The 20,000-nt window shown below is 42.2% G+C and overlaps 2 protein-coding genes across 6 annotated transcripts in view; both read right to left on the bottom strand.

Annotated features, from left to right (window-relative positions):
- Positions 1-4,302, bottom strand: part of tomm7 (translocase of outer mitochondrial membrane 7 homolog (yeast)) — an 8,835-nt gene extending 4,533 nt beyond the window's left edge. The window contains exons 1-2 of the mRNA XM_060857171.1: positions 4,113-4,302; positions 1-13 (exon numbers count right to left, since the gene is read on the bottom strand). The exon at positions 1-13 is cut by the window's left edge and continues 36 nt beyond it. Of these exons, the coding sequence (XP_060713154.1) occupies positions 1-13; positions 4,113-4,215 (116 nt within the window). The 5' untranslated portion in view covers positions 4,216-4,302. The remainder of the gene's footprint in view (positions 14-4,112) is intronic.
- Positions 4,303-5,611: 1,309 nt separating this feature from the next.
- Positions 5,612-20,000, bottom strand: part of hycc1 (hyccin PI4KA lipid kinase complex subunit 1) — a 39,521-nt gene continuing 25,132 nt past the window's right edge. For 2 of the 5 annotated variants that reach the window (XM_060897645.1, XM_060897644.1), the window contains exons 4-11: positions 17,921-18,100; positions 16,445-16,525; positions 16,217-16,332; positions 15,269-15,364; positions 11,788-11,904; positions 11,218-11,305; positions 10,555-10,714; positions 5,612-7,278 (exon numbers count right to left, since the gene is read on the bottom strand). In XM_060897645.1, coding sequence (XP_060753628.1) covers positions 6,737-7,278; positions 10,555-10,714; positions 11,218-11,305; positions 11,788-11,904; positions 15,269-15,364; positions 16,217-16,332; positions 16,445-16,525; positions 17,921-18,100 — 1,380 coding nt within the window. In that variant the 3' untranslated portion in view covers positions 5,612-6,736. Of the gene's footprint in view, positions 7,279-7,305; positions 9,372-10,554; positions 10,715-11,217; positions 11,306-11,787; positions 11,905-15,268; positions 15,365-16,216; positions 16,333-16,444; positions 16,526-17,920; positions 18,101-20,000 lie in introns of those variants that run through there. The other 3 variants (XR_009650196.1, XR_009650197.1, XM_060897646.1) reach the window with 3 other exon arrangements.

Genomic DNA, 20,000 nt, shown 5'->3' with positions numbered 1-20,000 from the left:
CCACGTTTGAATCCTGCAAAAGAAGAAGTAGAAGGTGTGAGAAGTGTGTCAGGAGTGTATGTTCACACTGTGTAACAGCAGCACCAAGTTTGCAGAAGTGAAACTCGCTGTCACTAAACTTTACGTCTCAGTTTGACTGCCAACACTAACACTTTCTCCGGGGGTGAATTTCTAGGAAACGTTCAACAGATAAGAGCGGTTGTGAAACTTTTATGAACTTCCTCACACTGGAACAGATTAAGATTAATTACTGAGGAGAAACTGTTACACATTTTATACAGCAGATACACTTCCTGTCAAATGGATTTGTTTGATACTGATACTCTGGTTTCTCCACCAGTACAAAGATCTGGTGACCATAGGCTGTGAATGTGGGTGCAGGGGCTGGAACCCCATGTGCCCTGGGTCCCCTGGAATAGACACCACAACCCTGTGTATGATAAGTGTATGCATGGATGGATATAACCATGAAACCTCCAACTTAGTGAGAATGATTACCTGCTGTCTAAGCTATATACTGGCCACACGGATCAAACTGGTAGATCATCATGCTAGCTGACAGAAGTACTGATAGCCATCACCTCTGTATGTGTGCACACCAGTCAGACTACAGTTCTACAGTAGATTGTTGGACCCTTAATCACGAAGCGTTTCAGAATATCTACTTATTTTTAGTGTTTGTTTATAATTAAATCCTTAAACGGTCTGGCCCTTACTTATCCTTCTGAACTTATCAAATCATACGTTCCATCAAGGTGCCTTAGGTCTGTAGATAACATGGTCTTGATTGTCCCTAGAACAAAAGATGAAGCACAGGAATGATCAAGCCTTTACAGTTGCTGCTCCTAAACTCTGCTTTTAAATACAAAATCACCTCATTTTTAAATATTTAAATGGAACCCAGTATTATATACAAGTCACCTTTTTTTATTTTATTTAACGTTAAAGTTTCTCTTGCATATATGCAGTGTTTAGTGTGTTTTCTCTCAGTTGAGGTCACACACCGAACGAACCGAAGTCTAACGGGACAGAAATTCATCTCAGACTCATCCTGACTGCAGGAAATGATGAAAGACCAAATATATTTTGGGCTGCAAGATCTTTAATCAGTGTGAGCTGCTGAACTGAGCCGAGACACAAAATTTATACTCACAATATTGTTACTGTTAATCTGTAAGAACGAGTTTTACACAGAACACCAGCAGCTCTGACGTGAGCCTCGGTCCGTGAGATATGAAGGTATTTCTGATCTCATAAAAAAAAAAAAAAAAAATAATAATAATAATAAAAAAAAAAAAAATAGACAGATTTCCAGGAAGTGATTCAGATGTTCGTAGAATATTGTTCTTGCATTATTTTGTACATTGTTCTTGCATTACTTGAAAGTAGTGAAAGAGGAACTCATGAGGAAGCACAGACTCACAGGGAAAACTCAAACATGATGAAGCACTGAATCTGCTAAGAAGGTGCCGAGTCAGTGTCCGAACGCCGTGTCAGAGCTGGGAACCGAACGAGCAGAAGATAAAGAACAAACACGTGTTTGTTATTTGGCTCTGAATCGAGCTGCTGCTCTCACTGAGAAAACCGCACAGCAAATTCCACACTGGATTTAGACCCAGATGCTGCCAAATAAATAAACTGTAAATAATCAAGTAATGTGATTTCTGTTACACAAAGAGCAACATTAAAGTCTGTAGCTAGACAATAAAAGCTCAGAAATTATGCGTAGATTTCGCCCAGGTATATATTTTTCTATTTTTGGGGCCAAAAAAGTGGATTTTGGAGCAGCTTTATTTATTTTTTTAACCTGATATATATGACAGATATGTCCTGACTTTCTATGACTGACTCATGATGGGGACACATGGACAGATCAGAGGTCCGGCTGTATGAGTGTTGTGATGCCATGACATGTCTCGGCCCAAATGTGCAATTTTTTTCTTTTTTACTTTTTGTATGATTAATGAAACACTTGAATTTTCTTAGAAATCAATTTGCTGGCAGTGCATCAAACCTTTATCCTGCGATACATATTGTGTATCGTACACGTCTTTAAGTATCTCATATACATATATGATATGATGGTCAGAGAAAACATCAAAAAAAAAAAAAAAAAAAAAAAAAAAAGCAACTCAAAGAATCCAATCCTGTCTAAACCAGGATTAGGTTTTATTACCACCTGTTAGTTTACAGCTTCTAAACTATGTGGTAGCCTAATGGCTAAAGTGTTGTACTTCTGATCAGAAGGTTGTAAGTTCAAATCCCAAGTCCACCAAGCTGCCACTGCTGGGCACCTGAGCAAGGCCCTCTATTGCACGATTGTATAAAAAAACAAGATTTAAATGGAAGTCGCTTTGGAGAAGAGTGTTTGCCAAATGCTGGAAATGTAAAACTGTGACAAAACCGTGAGATGTGATTCAGCAAGTTCTCAACACGTGTGTTTGTGTGAAGGCAAGGCTTATGAAAACGAGAGTGCACGTAGTGTGTGCTGGATGTGGAGAAAGACACTGAAACAGGAAATGTTCTCAAAAGAGAATGGATGAGAAAAGGCAGCCTGGATCATGATCTCACTGTGACGTCACACTTTTGATTGGATTTTCCACCTCGTGCAACTAGAGATGTTAAGTAACACAAAAAGACTCCATATTCCATTGAGTCGAGGACTCCAGTGATCTGTGACACACAGCCAAATGATCAACAAACCATAACGAACATCATCGTTATTATTATTATTCATCTTTATAGTCACTGTCGAGCTACAGTGTTATTTATATAAATTGGGGAAAGTGTTAATAAAGTGACATCACGATATGTCACTCCACACTTTTAGAAGTTTCAAGACTTACTTTACATCTCAAGAATAATTTCATTTATCGATAACGTCATACGAAATAGAAACTTTAAAAGCGTCTAAAGGAGAGCTGAGATTTTAGAGTCCAGATTTCAAGACCAAACACAGACAAGACTCCACCGCTCTTTGTGTTACTATGACAACGACAGGACAGCCAGGAGAAGTTGGGTACAAGATCTTATCGACACTAACCGGCTCTTTTATTAGGGATAAGATAAGATATACCTTTATTCGTCCCACAATGGGGAAATTTCTCATTATTATGGATAAATGAGGAATAAGATGCAAGAAGGAATGTGGTTTAAAGGGGGAAAATAATCAACGACAAGATGATTAAGTAGAACAAAGTTAAGAGATCATATTACTCCCGTTTTGAAGTCCTTGCACTGGCTCCCCGTTTAGGTTGAGGGTTTAGGGTTGATTTTAAGATTTTGATGCTTACCTACAAGGCTTTACATGGGTTGGCTCCTCAATATCTGACTGAGCTTTTAATCCCTTATATTCTATCTCGCGACGTTCGTTCTTTTGAAACGTCTTTTAACTGTTCCTTTAACTCGTTTACGATCGATGGACAGATAGGGCTTTCTCTTGGCATTTTTAAATCGCAGCTTAAAACTCATTATTTAGGGTAGCTTTTAATTGACCAATTGTAATTCTACATTGTGCTTATTTTATAGTCTATTCTTGTTACTTTAATTTTAATCTTTATATTATGTGGTGTATTTTTGTTGTTTTATTTGCTTTTGTAAAGCGCTTTGAGATGTACTTTTAAAGGCGCTATAGAAAATAGTTTATTATTATTATTATTATTATTATAAGATGGTGTGGTGTGTTACAACCCAAAAGTGTTTTATTCCTCTTATTCTACAGCAACTTCATAATCATTAGAATTTTTTTTGTTAATTAATTAATTACTGAATTAAAGATTTACTGAAAATAAATTCACTGTTACAGAACACAAACAGTGAAGAAAAATTATTATTTCTAGAAATGAATAAATCTAAAAAAGGCTAAATAAATGTCTTTACAAAATAAAAGTCCTTATTTATTTAACTTTTTTTTTTTTATCCAAACCCAATTTGTTTATTTCACGCTTTTATCCATTATCCAACACTAAACGTCAGCACAGTAACTCACGTGTTTTTAATTCTCACACAAACACAGGCTCAGACACAACAGTGTTCTAGCAAGCGACTAGCATTAATTAGCATTAGCATTAGTTAGCATTAGCATGGAGTAAAAAAAAAGCTAAATTACCAACCTAGGTACAGAACAGTGGGGATAAAACCCCACCGAATAATAAACTGCCCGCACTGGAAGACCTGCTGCAGCCGTTGTTTTGTCTCTTTGCTCAGTTTGGCCATTTTTAACACCTTTGAGTTTTTACCTGAAGCAAAGCTACCAAACAGTGTGAAGGACAGAAGACGGAAACGAGATCGAACCACGTTGCCGTAAAATCCGTCAGATTTGTTACAGGCTTTACGACAGTTTCCTAAATAGCGGTGGGTTTTGTAAAAATCCGCCTGACCTGAATACCACGTGTACTGCACGTTCCTAATCCTGCACAATTCGACACGTTTTAGTGCTTTAAACTAAGATGATACACACATTTGACTCATCCTTACAGGATTTGAGGTTTGATTCCCCCACGTGTGAATGTTGTTAGCAGGGGATTTTCTCCTCATACTCTGGTTTCTCCACCAGTACAAATATCTGGTGGTTGGCTCAAACCATAGGCTGTGAATGTGGGTGCAGGGGTTGGAACCCCATTCATGGTGTACCCCATGTTGTGCCCTGGGTCCCCTGGAATAGACACCACAACCCTATGTATGATAAGCGGATGCATGGATGGATGGATTTTTGTGTGCACACCAGTCAGACTACAATTCTACAGTAGACTACAGTTACAGTAACTGCATTGGTTGTTGGACCCTTAATCATGAAGCATTTCAGAATATCTACTTATTTTTAGTGTTTGTTTATGATTAAATCCTTAAACGGTCTGGCCCTTACTTATCCTTCTGAACTTATCAAATCATACGTTCCATCAAGGTGCCTTAGGTCTGTAGATATCATGCTCTTGATTGTCCCTAGAACAAAAGATGAAGCACAGGAATGATCAAGCCTTTACGGTTGCTGCTCCTAAACTCTGCTTTTAAATCTAGCCTTGAGACATATTTTTATTCCTTGTCATTTAACTCGGTTTAAAAGTGTGCGTGCTGTCTTTTCCTTTGTTGTTTCACTTTTTTATGTCTGGATGCACAGCACTGTGGTCAACTTCAGTTGTGTATAATGTGCTCTAGAAATAAATAAACTTGAAACTTTAAACACAAAACTCTAAGAGATCATTTTCATACTCGAGTTTTTTGGGGTGAGTAGAGTCCAGTTTCTGTACTGAAGGACCGATTTAGGTCATTTTTCCAAACAGCAGCTGATTGTTAGTGCTTAACTTTTTTTGCTCATATTCATTTGTACATGTAAATCAGCAGTGTATTTATTTGCAATGATTTTTCAATGCAATTATTTCTATAACTTTTAATTATAGTGTGATTTTATTTTTCCTGCCATGCTTTTCACTGAGGTTCTATAAGACTGGAAATTTGTCCATTGTACATCACCTGTACTTTTTAACTTAACATGCAGATTTATTTTAAATCTTTAGATTTTATATTTAGTTTAGATTGTACTGTGAGCAACTGCAACTTAATTTCCCAGAAGGGATCAATAAAATATTTGGATTCTTTGACAAGAAAAAATCAATTACTGTCAGACCAGATTTTTATTGTAAAACATTTTCAAAATTGGAGAGAAAAAAAAATGGCTTTTATTTTTCCAAAACGGACACAAAAGTTCATTACAATACCACAGTGTTTTGTCAGAGTTGCTCATTAAAAACAATCCGACAGTTTATCAAAAAAATCACGAAACTTTTCCCAAAGAGGAGAAATCGCAGATCACTGAACAGAACGAGATGGGAATAAAAAAAACCAATAATAATTCAATAGTGAAAACATTAAATAAATTTGGCTGTCCCACAAACTGATACTTCGACCTTGGAGTCACATTAATACTGGATTCTGATTGGGTGCAACACCACTGCTTATACTATGTACAAAAAATATCAGTGTCTGTACAAAAGTCTGACTCTGTTGCCATCACAATGCTATTGCTTCAGAAGTACAACATGAAAAAGTTGTAACATGTAAACAAATACTAAATTTTGGTCTTAAATTCGATCACTTTTGATTGGGACTTCGGTATTTGGGTTTTAAAAAAACAACAACAACAACTACTATATATTGCCAAAGTATCAGGAGTGTTAGGAGTTTAATACTGATGACTTTCTTTTAAAGCCCAGTACATAAAGGACAGCAGTGAAAATTCACCCCGGATTTATTAAGACCCGACACACACACACACACACACACACACACACACACACACACACACACACACACACACTTAAAAAGCAAAGGGACCTATCCTTTGCATATATAATCAACACCCTGTTTGGGTGGAAAGCTACTTGAGCATAAAGACTCTGCAAGACAAATTAATACAGCATCAAAAATATCTTCAACAACCCAAAGTCAGACTTTTACATATGATCCACAGTATCGAGTTCGTAGTACAAATGAGGAAAAAGTGGATGTTTGTTGTTTTTTTTTCTTTAAACACACATTTTTAAACACAGCTTCAGTGAAGACGCCACAGGAAAAAATAAAAGAACCGGAGTTTCTTTAAGGTGCAACAGTTTTGTTTTGCCACCAGGGGGCAGGAGTGGTCTCTAGATTCCTCAAAGTAACAACAAACAACAAGTACATTTAGGACACCAGAGAAAAGTATGGCTCAATATTGGGCAGGTCTTGGAGCGAAAGGAAACGGTCACGCGTCTGGGCCGAGCTGCACGCTGATGTTCGCCGGGCTGAGGTGCTCGATGTAGGCTTCCTCTTGCAGGCTGCAGGCCGAGTGCCTGTTCTCCTTGGGGCTGTGATTAGAGGCGGGGCTTGATGCCCGGTTGGTCACGCCCAGTGCGTTGCTGACCTGCTCAAAGGAGCGAGAGAAGGCGGCGCTGGCCGTGCGCGACAGGCTCAGCGCACCTCCTTTAGGCACGGATTGGCTGGAGGTGAGCGTGAGGCGCTTGAGGGAGAGTAATTCCAGGTTCTCGCTCATGGCCCGCCCGCACGACTGCTTGCGTGAGACCTCCCCTTCTTTCTCCTTCTCCCTCTCCTTGTCCTTGCTAGATTTGCTGCCCGTTAGGCGACGCAGGCCCTTGCCAGCTGTTTTGCCGATGCTCGGCGTGGCGTTGCTGCTGCTCACCACAATGATCGGGGGGCTGCCTTCCTTCACGGCTGCCTGGGTGCAGATGCCCTCGTCCACCTCCGAGATCTCCATCAGCTCTTCCGGGGAACCCAGATCCACTGCGTCTGTAACAGAGGAAGACGGAGTCATACGCCTCAGCTTTATGTTTATAAAGGATTTTGTTTACTGTAGCAGTGTGTCAAGCTGACTGGATTGTCTAGAGATTCTGAGATCATACACCCAATGAACCTCACAGGTCACAACACCTCACTCCTCAGAAACACCTCAATAATAACAGTCAATAATCAGCTGATGTATTCAAAGTACCCCAGAACATGTTAGTGTGAAAGCCAAGAGCCCTGGGAAAGCACACACTTTACTAGAAAGACTCCAAAAATCATTATACATACGACTTTCTAAAATAGCTCAAAGAGAAAGAGTTACTGTAGCTGCAGTAAACAAGTCTTAGTTTTGAATGAAAAATAAAAAGTGAATTTAGCTTCATGTTAAATGTGACCTTAACACCAGTTTCTAGACGGCTAAAGCTATCTGAGAGGAACGGAGCTTTCTTCACTTTACTTTTTAAAAACAGTTCAGAGGTACTTTAAAAAAAAAACAGATTAAAGGTGATTAATTGCAGACGTGTGTTTCATTTTCACACGAGTACATTATTATTATCATTATAGTACATTATAAACAACACAAAATACAATCCTTCGTTCAAAGGAAAGAGGAGGAAAAGCTAGGACGATATGAAAAGAGAGGCAGCAAAAGGAAATGAAAGGACAGGACAAGAAAAGACAGAACCAGAAAGGCCAAAAAAAGACAAGGGAGTAAAGGACAATACAGAAAAGGGCAGAAAAGTAGAAGAGAAAAGCACATCACATCCAATCCGACTGAAGCAGACAGGAGACAGGAGACAGGACAGCTGGTCGTGTTAAACTGGTTATGAAATCTGCAGGATGTTACTGAGCACCTAACCCAAGTGTTTCTTTAAGCATTCTGCAGTCTTATCTGGAGCTGCTCCGGTTATTGCAGCCCGTCTACAGAGCAACTGTTTCCCATAGCAACCCAACATTCAAGCGTGCAGCAAAGGCTGTTTTTTAGTTGCAGTAAGGAGAGAAGTGTAATTTTCTAACTTGTGAAGTTGTTAGTCGGCTCGGGGAGTCCAACTGCGTGACAAGTGTTGGGGAGAGAAGGAGAGAGAGAGAGAGAGAGAGAGAGAGAGAATGCAGAGGGCTGCTGATGGAGAACGAGGACGGGAAATGGTGAAGCAGATCGTGGAGGCAGGAGACGTTGCAAAGTTTAGGAAAAGATTTAAGTCCTGAGGTTAAGATAAGTTTGCCTTGATCCTCACAAGGAAATGTCACCATACCATTTCAAAAGCACCAACAAATTCATCATGTAAACTGTTCCAACTTAATTAAAGGGATGGTTTGGGCGGTTTCCCTAGAGTCTAGATTTCTATCATAAAATTGTGGATATTTTTGTTAAATAAAGTAATGATCCTAATTAGAGCCACGCAATCAGTTTCTTATTTAATGGTTTTATTTCATTTTTCTCAACTCAGAAATTAACCCCAAACCAACTGAAATCAGAGCAGCACACTTTAGCTTAAAAAGGCCACTTAGGTAGAATAAATTGGTTCTCCGTGGGGATGAGGGTGATTTGGAGAAAACGGAGATAGGGCAGACTTTTTTGTTGTTGTTGCAGTTCACTTTATGCGCACCAGAGGGCTCCAGATTTTACAATCTGCTGCTTTAAACCTCTAAAAATGCGACTAGGTGCTTGAGTTTTAAGGAGTTTGAATTTCCTTGTAGCATCTCCAGGCCACTCCATTATGCCTTGTTAAAGCGGGACAAGTTTATACCCTGCCCGATTCAAACAGCTCCGCCCACAGTACCTCTGGGCCTAAAGGGAGAGGGAAGGGATATCAGGTCACATTGTGTGTGGAGGGCCGAGAGGCTCTAGAACTGGAGCCTCCCTGTGGAGGGTGTCCCGTCCTCCACGTGCCTCCGCAGAGACTTCTGTCTCCTGACCTCTTGACCTCTAGGGTCCAGCCCCAGCTCAGCGGCGCCCCCCAGCGTCTCGGCTTCGGTCCTGCCACGCAGTGCCTCGCCGTTAGCCACCCGCTCGCCGCTCACCCCCGTAACACTAATGGTGGGGATGGGCCCGAGCGGAGTAGAGTCTGGGGAGTCTATACTGTTCTCTTGAGACTCTGAATGGGAGGAAAGTGACACACACACACACACACACACACACACAAATATAAAAACATATAAATGGACATATGATGGCTGAAATGAAAATAAACTCCAATTCACCAGACACAAAGCAAACATCACAAGAAATCAAACAAAATATGAAAATGGCAAATGAAGGATATTTAGGCGCTTCGAAAGCTCAACATCAGGGACTGCTTCGGAAAAAAAAAAGAAAGATAAAAATTCCTTATGATTTTATTAGATTGAGAGGTTTAACTATTCATGGAAAGGTTGTGAGTTCAAATCCCAGGAGCATCAACCTGTACCATTCAGTATTCACTGGTGTTTTATTCCACCGGTAGAATGGAAATTGGCTTATGAGGTGTTTTCAATTATTTTCTTGCTCAAGTATGATCTAAAATGAGTCAGGACTCAGGAGCTTTCAGTGTGAGACGTGTGTTTTCACTCTGTTTATAAACGCTAAATTTTACTGGTTGATTAAAAAATAAATAAATAAATAAATAACACCTACGAATTATAGCTGCTTATGAACAAGTGCTTGGGGCATCTTAGAGGGCAGAAATGGGTTTGATATCAACATTTAAATTGAAGATACAAATATTTGTGTAAAAATATTGCCCCTAGTAGTCTAGCGCACACACGCGTATACACACACACGCACGCACACACCCTTTGAGTCGCAGTTCAAGCTTTTCAATTTAAAATTAGACATGAAGTAAAGGAAGAAAGTGCTGCATGTGACCTGACTCTTAATTGCAGCTTTCTGTGCTGCTGAGACGGTTTAGTGAAACACAGAGCTGTAATTACTTCAGTGCTTTGTTGTGGACGTGAGGAGGAAAGGTTCTAATAGCAGTCAACAGCTGCCTGTACCAGATCACACAACTCCACACAGCTACATCTGCAGGCTGCTACCAGCCAGAAGACTCACTAACTCGCTAACTACAGAAGTAGATAATGTAAAGTAAAAAGATGACGTCGTCGATGAGATCTGTGGTGAGCAAGACAGACGCTGTGGAATGGAATCGATTGACTAAAATCACTGCTGGGATCTCAGGTGGGCTGGATAGAGGACGTGCTGTTCCCTCTGTGTGCGTGTGTAGAAAGGGTAAGAAGACTATGGTCGACTGGTCACACTGCCGCAGTACAGCGTGCACGTGGACGGCTCCTCGTCCTCACCGTGCCGTTTCCAGCGATGGCCGCGGATGGACATACTGGTGACGGCGTTTCTGGAGATCCGTGAGGAAGTGGGTGTGATTTCCACCTGGATGGAGCGCATGCCTTCCTTGTTGGACTTCAGAGCAGCACCATGGAGTGATGACTTGATGGCGTTTCCCACCTTTTGAACAGAAAAACGCTGGTATGGAAATGTAATATACAATCACAATAAATGATCTGTTTGAGTGATGCAGTGTAATGTGCTGGAATACACAGAACTCATCTGAATAAACAGTAACAAGGGGAGATTTAATCTTATCCGAAAAGAAAGTAAGACCAGTGTGGGTCCAGGCTTTCATCCCAAGCAACAAATGATTCCACCTGATTAATGAGCTGGTCTTAAATAGATGATCAGATGTGGCTTCTGATTGGTTGGGATGAAAACCTGCACCCACGCCAGGCCACTGTGTATAAAACTGAACACCCTGAACTGCTTTGGAGTTTTCAGAAGAGCTACAAGACTAACACTCGGACTGGGCAACACACTGTGCCAACATGGGCAAAATATCCTTTATTAAAAATACTATGGAATCCAAAAACAAATGAAAAACAAATGCATTTAAAGAGGGACGTAATCAGCGAGCATTGATTCAGATCTCTATAAAATATACAAATTGAACCCACCAGCAAGACTTCTGGGAAAAGCTCCAGCTGAGCTCGATACAGAACGTCATCCAGAGCTTTGGAGCCTAAATCAGGTTCTCCATTACACCTACAGCATGAAAGAAAAACACAAAGGAAATCATACTTGACATAAACGCAAGTGTAAATCATAAAGGATCCGATTTACTGTGTAGTCTGGGAGAAAAAAAATACCAAATACCAAAACAGAAGCCTGAAATGAACAAACGAGTCAGATTCATTCTGTACCAAGATTCATTCTCTCCACTTTTCGGCCATTTTCTCCTCTGATAAAGAAACCCTAAATCCTCTTAAAAGTCCTCCTCATGACTCCTAACACTTTTTGACCTGTTTTAAGGGTTAAGATGTTTTATGAAGAACTTTTCTCTTTACTAAGATCTTCTCTTTAATTTGAAGGAGAAACACCCACATTTCTTAGTATATTCTTAGAATTACGTCACCAGGAGAAATTCTTTACTCCAAGAGTCTTTATGAATTTGGGCCCTGATCTGTAAATCATCACAGCGGTCTAACATTCCCACATGAGTTATGAGAAGAAAAGAAGTCACTCACAGAGAGAAGTGAATTCCCGTGATCAGCTGCACCAGGAACTCTGACGTCACCGTCATCCTGCTGCTCATGCCTTTATATCTGCGAACCTGCTGCCTTGGATAGCCACAGATACACACTCTGCAGAGATGAGATGTGTGTGAGAACACATGAGGACTACAGTATGAACATCACAGTAACGCTGAGCCAGAGGGATACGTGAGATGAAGGACTTGTGTTTCTCATTGTGAAACCTGTTTGCTCGTTTTAACTGTATCTCGTGTCTCGGTCCCTAGATTGTGGGTAACGTGTTGTGATAATATTGTTTTTCTGTGTGTGTGTCGGTCTGTATGTATGTGTGTCTGTCTGTGTGTGTGTGTGTGTGTGTGTGTGTATGTCTGTCTGTGTGTGTGTGTGTATGTCTGTCTGTGTGTGTGTGTGTGTGGGTCTGTCTGTGTGTGTGTGTGTGGGTCTGTCTGTATGTGTGTGTGGGTCTGTCTGTATGTGTGTGTGGGTCTGTCTGTGTGTGTGTGTCAGTGTGTGTGTCTGTCTGTCAGTGTGTGTGTCTGTCTGTCAGTGTGTGTGTGTCTGTCAGTCAGTGTGTGTGTGTCTGTCAGTGTGTGTGTGTCTGTCTGTCAGTGTGTGTGTGTCTGTCTGTCAGTGTGTGTGTGTGTCTGTCTGTCAGTGTGTGTGTGTGTCTGTCTGTCAGTGTGTGTGTGTGTGTGTCTGTCTGTCAGTGTGTGTGTGTGTGTCTGTCTGTCAGTGTGTGTGTGTGTGTGTCTGTCTGTCAGTGTGTGTGTGTGTCTGTCTGTCTGTCCGTGTGTGTGTGTGTCTGTCTGTCTGTCAGTGTGTGTGTGTGTCTGTCTGTCTGTCAGTGTGTGTGTGTGTCTGTCTGTCTGTCAGTGTGTGTGTGTGTCTGTCTGTCTGTCAGTGTGTGTGTGTGTCTGTCTGTCAGTGTGTGTGTGTGTCTGTCTGTCAGTGTGTGTGTGTGTCTGTCTGTCAGTGTGTGTGTGTGTCTGTCTGTCAGTGTGTGTGTGTGTCTGTCTGTCAGTGTGTGTGTCTGTCTGTCAGTGTGTGTGTGTGTCTGTCTGTCAGTGTGTGTGTGTGTGTGTCTGTCAGTGTGTGTGTGTGTCTGTCTGTCAGTGTGTGTGTGTGTCTGTCTGTCAGTGTGTGTGTGTGTCTGTCTGTCAGTGTGTGTGTGTCTGTCTGTCAGTGTGTGTGTGTGTGTGTGTGTCTGTCTGTCAGTGTGTGTGTGTGTCTGTCTGTCAGTGTGTGTGTGTGTCTGTGTCAGTGTGTGTGTGTGTGTCTGTCTGTCAGTGTGTGTGTGTGTCTGTGTCAGTGTGTGTGTGTGTCTGTCTGTCAGTGTGTGTGTGTGTGTGTCTGTCTGTCTCTGTCTGTCTCTGTGTTAAATGCACTATATAAATAAATCTGAAGTGAAAGTAAAGAAAGCAGTCACTTCTGATAAACTGTAAATAAAATAAATCCAAAAAATATAACTAAAAAAAGTCATATTGTAATAATGTGTAATAAATGTAATAATAAGATAAAACCTGATTAAAATGCCTGTTCTGTTCCGTTTAAGTAATATACAAAGTAAATAATAAAAACCTTTCTATGAGAGACGAATACACAACTGAGAGAATCCAACAGTCTGGAGTCAGTATTATGGAAAAGAACAATCATACAATCATACAATACAACCATCAGAACAATCAGAACAATCATACAATACAATCATACAATCATCGAAGTTCATTTATATCTTTAATAATATATAATATTTCATTTTCTCCCAAAGGGGACACAGATTTTTTTTTATTCGAGATTTGAAATTTGTACCATTTGAATTTCGTGACATTTATCACAGGACCCTGTTTAACAGACCTCCTTTACAAAGGAGACCCGGCGAGCCCGATGTCTGGGTGTGTTTTCCTTCTGAGTGGAAGTGTGAGAGGTGATTTCTGTTCTCAGAACTCTGATCACGAGGACTCTGTGTGCTCAACACTTAGCTGTGCAACGCTAATTAAGCATGTGTGACGAGGGCGGGAAAGACTAACAGCGGGACCCAGACCGGCTCACGGGATCACGCAGGAAGCTTGGAGACGTTCCCGAGTTTAAATGGATAAAGAGAGGATTTACCTGTGGTGGCACTTCTGAGGGTTTCAGATGTTGGACGACGCACCACCTGAAGCTCTTTTATAAGGAGCTCATCCTTCTATATTGTGTCTTTTACTTATCCAGTCTGTCTGTGTGTGTGCATGTCTGTGTGTGCATGTCTGTGTGTATGCGTGTCTGCGTGTGCGTGTCTGCGTGTGCGTGTCTGCGTGTCTGCGTGTGCGTGTCTGCGTGTGCGTGTCTGCGTGTGCGTGTCTGCGTCTGCGTGTCTGCGTCTGCGTGTCTGCGTCTGCGTGTCTGCGTCTCTGTCTGTCAGTGTGTGCATGTCTGTGTGTGTGTGTGTGCATGTGTGTGTGTATGTGTGTCTGTCTGTCAGTGTGTGTGTCTGTCTGTGTGTGCATGTCTGTATGTCTGTGTGTGTATGTGTGTATGTCTGTATATGTGTGTGTCTGTGTATGTGTGTGTGTATGTCTGTGTATGTGTCTGTGTGTACGTGTCTGTCTGTCTGTCTGTCAGTGTGTGTGTCTGTCTGTCAGTGTGTGTGTGTCTGTCTGTGTGTGCGTGTCTGTCAGTCTGTGTCTGTCTGTCTGTCAGTGTGTGTATGTGTGTGTGTCTGTCTGTGTGTGTGTGTGTGTGTGTGTGTGTGTGTGTGTGTGTGTGTGTGTGTGTGTGTGTGTCTGTTTAAATGGATAAAGAGAGGATTTATCTGTGGTGGCACTTCTAAGGGTTTCAGGTGTTCACCAGACATGAATTATCTTTACGCTCGCAAAGCAAAAAAAAAAAAAAAAAAAAGATTTGAATTACAATACGAGCGCTTGTCAGATGAAGATGAATAAGAATAGAGAGCTAATTTTACCACAAGCACCTTAAACATCAATAAACAGGTCAACTCTCACTTAGTTGATATTAATCACTATATAGTATCAGAATGTTATACTTATGTGGTTAAATATTCAGTCTTGATGCTTGTGTGATGCTGTTAATTTAATCCTTAAACAAACACCTTTGATATCTTTAGTATGTATCGGTCACCTGAACACGTGAGATGCATTACAGCATAAGGACCTCAGTTCAGACGCTACACCTTTCCTTCCACTGACTTTTATTCAAACGCATACGAATCCTGGAGACCGGAAACGTGAGCTCGGTGTCGTATTAATACGGATTAAGTTCGAGTGTGTTGAACTGTGCCCAGAGAATTTATATCGTGAAGAGATGACGTGATGTCGTATTCGGTTACTGCGCGTATTTGCAGATGTCTCTAAAGAAATGTTCTTAGTGTGCTTAAGAAAATAATAAGAAATGTGCTTAGTCCCTACGTTTATGAGTGTGTGAGTGTGTGTGAGTGTGTGTGAGAGTGTGTGAGAGTGTGTGAGAGTGTGTGTGTAACCTGGAGCTGAGCCGGCACAGAGACTGGAGGGAAGAACAGTTCATGTAGCTCAGAGCAGCATTATAGCAAAGCAGCAGGAACGTCAGCACTTCAAACCTGACAGGAAACATCATCATCATCATCATCATCATCATACCAGGAAATTCAATCTTGAAAACAATACTTTCTTTTATATTCCTTTCAAACCATTTGAACATGAACACATCACGTTATTAACAAACATAAAAAGGAACTTCGACGTTGGGGGTTTCAACATTCGAAACACACACACAGACACACACAGACAGACAGACACACACACAGACACACACCCCCACACACACAGACCCACACACACACACACACAGACCCACACACACACACAGACCCACACACACAGACCCACACACACAGACCCACACACACACACACAGACCCACACACACACACAGACCCACACACACACACAGACACACACACACACACAGACACACACATACAGACACACCCCCCCACACACACAGACCCACACACACAGACCCACACACACACCCCCACACACACAGACCCACACACACACACACAGACCCACACACAGACCCACACACACACACAGACCCACACACACACACAGACCCACACACACACACACAGACCCACACACACACACACAGACCCACACACACACACACAGACCCACACACACACACACACACAGACCCACACACACACACACACACACAGACCCACACACACACAGACCCACACACACACAGACCCACACACACACAGACCCACACACACACACAGACCCACACACACACAGACCCACACACACACACAGACCCACACACACACAGACCCACACACACAGACACACACACTAAAGCCTGCATTAACAATCCTCATTGATGTCTGAATAATAGATGGATGGAATGAATGCGCTGAAAGTTTGATGAGCAGCTCCACCTGTTCTGCGCTGTGAACGTCTCTCTCTGGAGGTGCAGTCCACTGTAAACAACTCGACTAAGCCCGTGATTGGCTAGAGCTCCTTCGGTTAGGGCCATGGAGCCGATGGCAGAAGGCTACAAGAGGGGAAGGGGGATTTTAGATATAGGTGTAAGATATAGTGGTAAATGTGGTAAGATACAGACACAAGATGAAGAGAGATAAAGAAGTAAAGCTGTCTGAATCTACCTCATGGTACACTGATGGTTTGGATAAGGAGGGGACGGTGAAGGATAACACTTTGCTTTGACCATCTTTATCAACTATTTCCTGAAACAGAAAACAGACTTTAAACATGTAAAAACAGTAGAAATGCAAACAAAACAAAAACAGACAACCCCGTACATTTTACTAAACACGCTTTAAGGGTTTTATATGATGATATGATGTTGCTGTTTTGGTTGTTGCTTTGTGGATTGATAATGGCAGCTCATTTTATTAGGACACACCAGAACTGTACTTCTAACTGTTACTATAGAACCAAACAAATATAAACAACCACAACCGGAACTACTGTCTGAGCTGCTGCTGTTAGAAATAATGACCAATCAGATTCCAGAAACTTAAATCGGCTTTAATTCGTCGTTTCTCGGTCTCTTCTGAAGCCGTTCTCCTAAAAATCTAAACAAACAAATGATAAGTTTCATTCCATTTGGTTTTCAATGAGATTCCAGATTTCAATGAGATTCATGCAGGCTTTCTGGCGCTGATGTAACGGCTAATGTTTTACGATCCCAAAACAATGCGTCTTTGTGTGTGAATGAGCCGAATCCAGCAGAGGAAACGTTCCCATCGGGGACAGAGTAAGCCATTATGGTCAGTCAGCGTAAAAGAAGAGAGGACAACATTTCCACAGACTGAAAATAACAGCACTGGTGTGTCTGTGTGTGTTTACAAGATAGTATCTGTAATGTGTGTGTGAGAGATCTCTGTGTGGGAGAACAGATGAACGGAGCGGCGTTCCCATTACCCATATTAAGGCTTTATCGGACATGAGGATGCGGGTTATTTCAGGGCACAGGGGGGCGACTGTGGAGTCAATAACGTCAGGATGATTAAACGCCTCCTGATGCTGTGGATGCCCCTTGATTGGCAGTTGACCTACTCTGTTATTCAGAGGCCCGGAGAGAAGAGAAAGCAGGAGAGCGAGTATAAAAGGCTGCAGACAGATGCAGAGATCCTCCTCCTGGGTTTCCCTTTTCAGCTAATACGGGCTGGTCTATAAAAAAAACTTCAATCTAATCAGCTACACTTAAATCTTGTTTTAATGCCTGTTCAGCTCAGACCGAGGCGACGGGAATACAGCTGTAATCGAGTTATATAGAGTTGAGTTACATCCTGGTGGTGAGATTTAATATTGAAACTGTGCACATCCGTATTCCAGTCGCTCTGTTATTTCACCACTGCAGGAAGGACCGCGAAATCAAAGCAAACTCCGATATTGAGGAAGCTTGCAAAATTTTCCCCGTTACTGAAGGTTTTTGCTGAGACGTGTCGTGTGGCATCGCAACACGCATCGCGTGACATCATCACAACTCCGTTCAAGCCATGATGCCGTGCCTAAAATCAGCCCAGATTGGACTTCACACCATATAATTGTACATCTACAGTATACGGACACAACACACAAGCGCAAAGCCGGAGCTGTGCGGCGTCTTTACTGACCAGGTTGTAGATGCCGAGCAGAAGAGCCTCGATGCAGCCGCTGTGGTGAGGGTTGCGTCCGGCGCTCACAGACAGGTAACTCCACACCAGCTCAGGCAGGAACTGCAGGGTGAAGCGCTGAAGATGAGCCTCTCCGCTCCGGTAAAACTCAAACAGCTGGTGACACACCGGCTCCAAGAGCTGAGACAGAGACAGAGCAGAGCAATTACCTGTCTAACTCACAAAACGTACATCAGTGCAATGCACTGACACACAGACACACACACAGACAGACACACACACACACAGACAGACACACACACAGACAGACACACACACAGACAGTGTTGTTTCTAGCCCTGTATTCACTGGAGGACTGTAGAACTATTCGTAATTACACCTGTGAACTTTTTAATGCATTTTTCACTAGCTAATCTTCTCTCCTCATGCTACAGGGGGCAACCGCAGCTTTTCACAGCTACGTCACAGGTAAGCACACTTGGAGCAAAGCGGATCCTCCCTCTTCCACAAACAGGAGCTCTATGATTGGTTGGTGTTGCACTGATTGACAAGGAAGAGAGAGAAATGAACACCATCTCTCCACCCCGCCTACTTCCCCCACCCAGGAGAAACGGCACTAACTACGCAGAGCCTGAATAAAATAGTGGCTCACATGATGTTCAGATTCAGCTCGTCTTCCATCTTCCCACGTGGACATAGGACGCACGATTTTACATACACAGTGACATGAAACAATTCATTAAATGACGGAAAAAAATACTGTCATATTTAAACGTAGAGTTAAAATCTAGCCGGATGATATAATAAGAAGCGCATGACTGATATGTATGTACACACACACACACACGGCAGTAAACAGCAATAATCTTTCCCTCAGACACTGCTAGAAGACCAGTAATCTCCTAAATTCATTCCTCATTCAGACTCGTAACTGGAGCTCACGCTGTCGTCCTGTGATTACACCTTTCTGCGATTCCCCTAAATCGTCCCAAGGGTGTGGGGATTGGTCTCGTCTCACACCTACGCTCACGCTGTCTCACACACGGCTTACAGTGTGCTACATTTTAATATCAGGACACATTTAGGCCCTCATTAGCACAGACAGCAATTAGTAATGAAATGTGTGTGCACAGTTTAGCGTCTCTACTCAAGGCCAGTCGTGCGTGTCCTCGTTTCCCTTCCGTCCCTCGCAGTTTGTTTCCCAGTAGTCTCGAATCCTAATGGTAACGTTATCATGCATGGTAAAGTGGCGAAAACTGGTGGTGTACCAGTTAAGTGAAAGCAGCGCTACATAATCAAAAAATCAAATTGTTATTCTTTCTAGATCACACTTCGAAACCTTCCTTAAGCATCAGAAATCTTGATCTTATCCTTCAGAATATCTTCCTGTAACCGACATGTTCATTTCCTCACACACTCGACGTCATGCTTTGACGGCGTTCTCGGTCGATTCTGCGATTGCAGGAATGAACACAAAATCAAGCGAAATCTGTGATCTTCGGACAAACTTACAATTTTACAGGACAGCCGCAGATTTTCTGCAGAACTGATCCGAGACGCGTCGTGTGACATCGCAACATTTGTCCAGCGTTTGTGTGTGTGTGTGAAACATGAATACAGCTACGACAGAAAGTCATTAGATATCTTTCTTCACTGGTAGGAGTTTATAAGAAGAAATCACGTGCGTGCAAAATCGACCAATCCCGAGTAGATTTCTACAAAAAAAAAAAGAACAAAGAACAAAAATGCACACAAAGAGAAAAAGCTGTGGATTTCACAACGATCTGTATTGCAAAATTTCACCATGTGACTGGTTTTCCCAGGCAGCCCCACGCACAAGCGCACACACACGCACTCACATGCACACACGCGCGTACGTTTTGCTCAACACTGAGATTTCCTCCTCGTGTGTAAACGTTGCTGCCTTTCCAGAAAACTGTTAGAGAAACGTTTTGGTGTTGGAGGAGGCAGAACAGCAGATATGATGTGGCGGTGTTTGCTGGTATAACAGCTTGAGTAGAATGTCCGTGTGTGTGTGTGTGTGTGTGTGTTTAGGGCTCTTTCACTGGACTAGTGTCTG

Source organism: Tachysurus vachellii, chromosome 21 (genome assembly GCF_030014155.1).
Source record: "Tachysurus vachellii isolate PV-2020 chromosome 21, HZAU_Pvac_v1, whole genome shotgun sequence".
NCBI classification, from domain to species: Eukaryota; Metazoa; Chordata; class Actinopteri; order Siluriformes; family Bagridae; genus Tachysurus; species Tachysurus vachellii.
This window is presented reverse-complemented; position numbering and strand designations above follow the sequence as displayed.